Source organism: Carya illinoinensis, chromosome 6 (assembly GCF_018687715.1).
Source record: "Carya illinoinensis cultivar Pawnee chromosome 6, C.illinoinensisPawnee_v1, whole genome shotgun sequence".
In the NCBI taxonomy this organism is placed as follows: Eukaryota; Viridiplantae; Streptophyta; class Magnoliopsida; order Fagales; family Juglandaceae; genus Carya; species Carya illinoinensis.
The window spans coordinates 13693552-13701481 of NC_056757.1; the positions used below are offsets into that span (position 1 = coordinate 13693552).

Here is a 7930-nt window from a genome sequence, read left to right on the forward strand (position 1 = left end):
GTTCATGCTGCTCTCACACACACCATACCATGTCGTTATGTGGCTTGTGATTGGGTCCACCAAGTTGTTTGCCATTACTCTTTTCTCCCTGTGCCCAAAATTAATTTCCATTATGTACATTTTATACATGGTAGGAAAGAATGTAGCAAAATCTGGAAAACTGACAAAGAGCAAAGAAGCTGTAATAAAGGAAAAAAAAGTGAAAAAATTCGAGGTATGTGTTACTTTGTAGGTATGACACCAAATCAGAGAAGAACCAGATCAGTAAAACATTACCTGGTAAAAAAAGAAAAAAAAAATGCAATTAAAACAAGAGAAACAAACAGTAGAGGAGAAGCACCGAATGGCCACTGTTTTTTTTTTTTTTTTTTGGTCTTCGACTTTTCTTTATTTAATTATCTTTCTTTTCATATATTTTTCGCCTTTAGGTTTTTGTTAAATCCGCGCAAGAGCTCGGAATCGCCCATCTTCCAGATTTGAGATAATTGGATTTCCCAAAGGAGGATTCTAATTGCACGTGGGTTTTGGTTTAATCCAGATGCTTTTGCGAGGAGAAGGAGGCTTTTCTTTGAAGATGGCTGCTTCTTCTTCGTCGGTGCCAGTCGTTGGAATTAGAGAAGAGGATCAGAATCAGATGATGCAACAGATTTCCTCCGTACCAACTTCATCCATACGGCCTCCACCCACAAAGAAAAAGAGAAACCAACCAGGAACACCATGCAAGTATCCTCGGCCTTTTTATTATCAAAGATCTATATCTTTTATGAGTAATTAATCACTTGCCAATTCTACAAGATTCACCCTTCTTCGTTCAATTAGTTTTCCCTGATTTTCTTGCTACTTGAAAAGATAAATCCATTACGGGAAATTAAGCAGATTTCGAAACTGTTAATATTGGACTTACGAGAATTTGGTTATATGAATGTGCTTCTTTAATCTTGTCTTCTTCGGAGATTTCTATGGTTATTAATATCTGAATTTTCTAATATATAGTATAATATTGTTTGGCATTTTTTTACATGACAGATCCAGATGCGGAGGTAATCGCACTATCTCCCAAGACCCTAATGGCAACAAACAGATTCATATGTGAGGTATGCAACAAAGGGTTCCAAAGGGAGCAAAACCTACAGCTCCACAGAAGAGGACACAACCTGCCTTGGAAGCTAAAGCAGAAGACTACAAAAGAACTACCAAAAAGAAAGGTCTATCTGTGCCCCGAGCCCACATGCCTCCACCACGACCCTTTGAGGGCTCTCGGCGACCTCACTGGCATAAAAAAGCACTACTCTCGAAAGCACGGCGAGAAGAAATGGAAGTGCGAGAAGTGCTCCAAGAGATATGCCGTGCAGTCCGATTGGAAGGCCCATTCCAAAACCTGTGGCACTAGAGAATACAGATGTGACTGTGGCACCCTCTTCTCTAGGTGATGATCAATATTTATCTTGTTCTTCATAATCTTGTTCATTTATCACACTCGTATGCTCTCCTAGTACTGATGGAGAGAGAATTACGCAAGGATCCGACTGGGTTGGCATACTTATTTAGGGCTAGATTCCTCAAGTGACAGCTGATCAAAGAAAGTAGTTCCGATGCTTTCTGTTCTGTCTTGGGTACACTTCTCTTCCTCGTCGGATCATCTACCTATCTATCTCTCTTCTCACACGCAAACTCGAGAGAAAACACGCACTAATACGGTTTTTGCATTGGTACGGTGGAGAAGGAAATAGCAGAAAACATGTTCCGACGTGAGTTCTTCCTGAAACAGCCACAGTCGTAGATGTTTCGTACTCCCAAAAAAAATTATTCCCGTGTCAAAATGCCTCGAAAGTACCGCCATTTAGCCATTTTATATTTTTGGCCATTCACGTGTTGCTACCTATGCCATGTAGAGGGTGACGATGTTGCTATCAGCAGCTTTGTTCTGTTATGGTTGGCTAGATGTGATCAGTTCTCCTCAGGACTGTTACTCAGATGCCATTCTTTCACCAAGTTCGCTGTTTAGGAGCAGCGGTCTCACGAGTACAAAATTGCGGTCAAATGGGGTTGAGAGTTCTATTGAATTTCCTAGTTAAAAAAAGCGAAAAGTTTGGTTGATCTGAGCACAATTAATTAAGCCTGGATATTTAAACATGATATATATCATTGGATTTCACATTAACTGAGCAAGAGCTCGCAAATTGTTTCTTCATATCGTTTTGTTCATGAAGTACTGGTTCTTGAAATGTTATAGTTTTTGGTCAAAATGAATAAATCAATTTTTGTCAAATTCTCCCACGCACCCCCTTTATCCTTACGAACTCTTGGGAAGTTTCTTTATATTTCCTTCTTAGTTCTTCACATCCTTCTCTACTACTCATCGTTTCTAATAGCTTCTACCTATAGTTTATTTTTGGTATCGTTGAGAATATTGCAAATTATCATCTTTCTGCAGTTGCCTTTAAAATTACGCCATTGTTGAATTAATTAGTTAATTGATAATTAAGAAGACAGTTCCTTAGCAGTTTTTTCTTTAAATGATCGTTTTATAGATTCCGAATATTGTCTTTCTCTTTTCATCTCCCTTGTTAGATAGAGTTGAATTGCAGTTTTTGTTTTTCCTTCTTTGCTAAGTATTATTCCAACCATAGGCATGACATCCACTAAAATTTTTGTGTCGGCCTCCGGCATTGTAAAATGTCCTTTTTACCAGATTGGCAAGGATGACTAATGGCCGTTTTTTACTCTTTTTTTTTTTTTTCACAATAATTGTATCAGGCGGGATAGCTTTATAACTCACAGGGCATTTTGTGATGCATTGGCTCGAGAAACTTCAAGACACCCTCCCAGCTTGAGCACTACGTATACCATGGGCAGCCACTTATATGGAAGAAACAACATGGGAATAAGCTTATCTGAAGTGGGTCCTCAAATTTCCTCCATACAAGACCAGAATATCCAAACGAGTGAAATATTATTTGACGGTGCCAGACAAAGTCAATTCCATCATATCCTTCCCACGGGAATTAGTTCCTCGTTCAGACAGCCTTTGCACTCTTCAGGTTTTTTCGTGCAGGAATCGGCCCAAAACTATGAGCCGGAGAACCCATCTCAGCTAGGGTTTTCGCCAAACAAATCCTTGCATGGACTAACTCAATTCTCTAACTTTCAAAACAGCACAAGTAACAACCCTCCAACAGCGAACAATCTCTTCAACCTCAACTTCCTCTCCAGCAGCAGTGCTAGCAGCGGCAGCAATATTGTGAACACTAACAACATCAATCTTTCATCTTCAGGTTTCCTAATGCCCAGTCATTTCGACAACGATGTTACCGGTAGGGGGAGTGAAGGGTCGAGTATCTTCTCTGGAAACGTAACGGCTGATCATCAAATCACGACAGGCCCGGCTTTTCTCCATGGCTCATCGATTCGAAGCAAAAATGCCAACCTGCCTATGTCTGCAACTTCATTACTCCAAAAGGCTGCTCAAATGGGTTCAACATCAAGCAAGAATAGTGCCTCACTGCTAAGAACGTTCGGAAGTTCTGCCTCAAGAGGCACCAAATCTGATATGGCGCCGCTTGTACCCGGCAGCTTAAACAGTATGTTTAGCGGAAACGGGAACCACCTCCAAGACGTAATGAATTCCTTTGCTACTGGGAATTCCATTTTCGGAAGTGGGTCAGGAGGGCTCCCTAGATTTGATGGATACCATGCAAACATGAGCAATTTAGAAACCATGGACGAACGTCAGAATCTCCATCAAAATCCCACAAGGAGCGTTGGAGCATCTGATAGTTTAACCAGAGACTTTCTTGGGGTCGGACAGATAGTGAGAAGCATGAGCGGAGTTTCGCAGAGAGAACAGCAAATACAGCATCAGCAACAACATGGCATGGATGCGAGCTCCTCGTACTCGGACAGGAATACTGCGCCGTCAAGCCAATCTTTTGGAGGTGGAGGGAGCTATCAGTGACCGATCCAAAAGAATAGCTACTGCTCAAAGAAAAAGTACTGAGGTACGTGTAAAAAACTAGCGACGAACTAAATTGATCATAAGACTCGAGCAAGCAAGTTGGATATATTTGCAGCTTATTAAATTAGGTGTGTCATCTTTGGATTCTTTACGATCTATTCTATTTCTCTGACGCACTGTTTTGCATGGGAGGCGGTCGTGACTTGCTGTAGTACTCTTGTTTCTTTTCTTGTCTTCTTGTACTTATTTTCATTTTATCTATCATTTCTCTTATGATTTATACGCTGGCAGAGTCACGAGTTCTAGACATAGGATGCCTACAAAATCTCTGCTATATATGCTCGGCCATAATGTAGTTGTCATATTGCGTTTAGGACAGATACATCAACCCCAAATAGACACATGCAATATTATTCCCAAATAAATATTAGGTTCACAAGAATTAGAATCATAATACTAAGCTTTCAAGCTTTGTTTTCAATTCTTTTTCTTCCTAACAACAAAGGAAATATTCCACCTCATGATGTATGGAAAGGAAGTAACGTTTAGTTGTAGGCTGGTACGTACGTTATTATACTCCTCAGTTTCATGTATTTTTCTGCGTAAACGAACAAATATAAAATGTTTTCGTTTTTGGGTAAGTGAAAAGATGTACAATGCCATGTACTGGAACATTAATTAAAGCATATAAAACAAGCAAGAATATTTGAAAATACAGTTGTAGAATGTAGGTGCGGGTCGTTGTACGTACTTCTTGATTAGTGGCAACCGCGCGTGGTTTACTCGTACGTTCTGCGTGCATGTTCTCCCAGATTTACATAGTTACATAGTCTCAGACTCCCATGATGCTCTAGATATCCTGCACATGTCCCCGGCCTACCGAGTTAAGAATAACCATGAGTTTTCGTAGCACACCTATATATATATTGTATTTATGAAAAGTAGTTTTTGGAGAGATAATTGGTAGTCTCATTGTCCAATGACTATACAAGTTTTATATATTAATATCTGACACTAAAAATGCAGCAGAGTTGATAAGACTTGATGAGATCTCTTACACCGATTTTGTATAACTCCAGAAAACCTCAAAGAAAACCGCTGTACAATAAAAAATTAATAGAGAAAAAAAAAACACAATCAAGTATTATTAATTTAATCTCGAAATAAACAAAATAAAGATCTTTTCGTTAAAATGAAATCCTGAATACTTAAAATAAAACGGAATCAATGCATGGAAAAGTTTTCTTGACCTGCAGGATGCCTATACACAGGAAAATTACATGCTTGATTGTTCAAGTGATAGATTAAAAAAAAAAAAACACCCCAAGGAAATCCATCTAAGGGATAGAAAGTTGTAGCAATGACATTCATAAGGAAATACACTCACCCTTCAGTGGAAGGTTTCCCTAGAGAGTAGAGATACATAACACGGAATAGATCAAGAAAATTCTTATTCCAATAAAGCAAAAGGTTTAAGGTAATGTTTGGTTGACAGAAATTTGGTTCATGTTTGAAATGTTTTTCAAATTCTTTTAAGATATATTCTTTTATATTGGGATAATTTGTAAAATTGGATATATATATATATATATATAGGTAGAGTTAAAAATTTGTTTGAATATAGGTTTTTAAGGTTAGTTTTTGTTTCAATTTATTATAAATAAGTTGTGTGTTTTTTCTATTTTTCAACTTTCATTGAAATCTACATGATTGGTTGAAAACATGAAAAGTTGGAAAAAAAAAATTGAGATTGAATGCAAATCTTTTCCAAAAAACAGTTAAATAACACAACCTCAAACTTATATTGAAAAGATATACATAACTAGCGTTTATATAGGTAAATTAGTTTGGAGTGGTTTCTAAGCATAAACGAAAATTACAGCAATGTCTTTAATTAAACGTGGAGATCAGAAAGAAAAGAGGTACGTATATATATATACTAAAAGACCAAACCAAATACTTCAAACACAAGCCAAATACCATAAAATGAAGTAAAATACTTGGAGATAAAACAGCAAAGATAAAAATTCAAAAATAACCCTTAAAAAAATTATCCATATCTCACACCCATATTAGGCTTCACTAAGCGACTCATTCTCGAGTTTGAATCAAATAATCATCATGATATGGAGATAAGTAAGATGCATCTAATCTTGTCGAAATGCCATATGTAATGTTCGAAAGGAAATCCAAGGCGCCTAAACTCCAAAAGAATCAGCCAATAATACAATTAGAATCTGATTGGAATTATTATAAAGAGTAAAAATATCTCTCCCAAGAAATATGAATTTCTGTGCACTATCTATTTCATTACTTAATTAGTACAGCGTATCACAATCTCACCTCTTTAAATTTATGATGTCCACATTGAGTCATATGTGGCATTAGTTAGGGGTGCTACCCGCATATGGCCTTCTTGCACCCCGCCCCCACATTGGTGAAGGGTGTAGAGGTTTTTACCTCTAGAATCTGGTATGTAGCCCTCCATCCATTGCCCACCTACCGCTGCACAGTCTTTAAAATAAATAAAAGAAAATATTTATAAAAAAACAAATCCCACAATAAAAAAAATACTAAACTAGTAAAAAAATTATTTTTAAAGTAATAAACATGAAACAAAAAATTGGAAAGAGTGAGAGAGAGAGAGAGTCGAGAGATGAATTTTTTTGATCTTAGAAGTAGAGGACAATGTCGCAACAAGGGAGAGACTGAGAGTCGACTGACGAGAGAGATTGAGAGCATAGATGAATTTGAGGAAAGAGAGAGGGGGTTAGGGTTAAATTAACCTCCCATCCAAACGACGTTGTTGCTTTAGAAAATATCGTTACCCAAATGACGTCATTTTGGTAACGAATTTTTTAATATATATTTATGTTTTAGATTACTTAAGCCTTGCCCAGGATGTGGGGGAATGGGATTGGGCACAGCCCGCACCCCTCCCCACACCCTTTTCTCCCTGTGCATTAGTCAGGTTCTACACTTGTAGTTGAAATAGGTTTTGATACCATGTAACACTTCAAGGGACCCCCAAGCCAAGTTTGGGTCTATAATTCTAAAAGGATTTGTCACTAGTACAATTGTGGTCCTATATATATATGAATCATTATAAAAAACAAGAACCTCCCCCTCCCAAACAATGTTATATCCCATACACTACTTATAATTAAAGTTCAATATTGTAAGCATTCTCATAGCTAGAAACCTTGCAACGGCTTGAATGGTCCATGTGCCCAATGCATCCATACCAAATTTCATTCCTTGAAAGCTGTCATCTTTTCCATATTACCAGTTGCATGATACTTCTCATTTTTGCTTGATAATCTTGTCTTATGTATGTTCATGCACTTTCTATATAGATTTGACTCGTTCATTAGCGTCTTCACTGAGTTGGTTCTCAAAGTAATAAGAGGAAAATCCAAAGGATCAACTTGAGTAAATGCATATACACGGCACCAAACCAGTCATTTGACTTGCTCAAGAACAATTTAAGAAAATCATTCTGAGCCAACAAAAGATTCCATTGACAAATAGTCTTATACTCTTTATTAATTTCCCCAATATTCGATTAACCACTTGGGTTTGATCATCGGTTTGAGGATGATTAGACGTGTTTAAGAGTAGCCTTTTATCAGATCGACTTTCTCCATAAAGTGCACTAAAAGTTACTCATAAACATTCTATCGTAGTCTTAAATAATTATTAATGGTATACACATTAATGAATTCCCAAGTTTTTTCGAAATTTAAACTCAGGTTTATGTGAAGCGTCCATATATAGTATTATTGCGAGCAAGAAAGTGTGCCATTTTTCAGAAACGGTCCACGACCACCATAAATGAATATTTATCGGCTAGCTATATGACAGGATTTGAAATGTTCCACGTCCCTAATGATTTCCACCTCTAGTCTAGACTAATAATAATGCTCCATTATTAGTGAAAATGGTTTTGTCTTGCCCAAGGTCTTCAGCTAGGCC

General features: G+C 37.4%; 1 protein-coding gene across 1 annotated transcript; it reads left to right on the forward strand.

The window, feature by feature from the left end:
• The first annotated feature begins 352 nt into the window (after positions 1 to 352).
• LOC122313790 (protein indeterminate-domain 5, chloroplastic-like) lies at positions 353 to 4237 on the forward strand. Its single transcript, XM_043129025.1, has 3 exons — positions 353 to 719; positions 1027 to 1426; positions 2758 to 4237. Exons 1-3 carry the CDS (start codon positions 539 to 541, stop codon positions 3953 to 3955), a joined length of 1779 nt encoding a protein of 592 aa, XP_042984959.1. The 5' UTR covers positions 353 to 538; the 3' UTR covers positions 3956 to 4237.
• The last annotated feature ends 3693 nt before the right edge of the window (positions 4238 to 7930 follow it).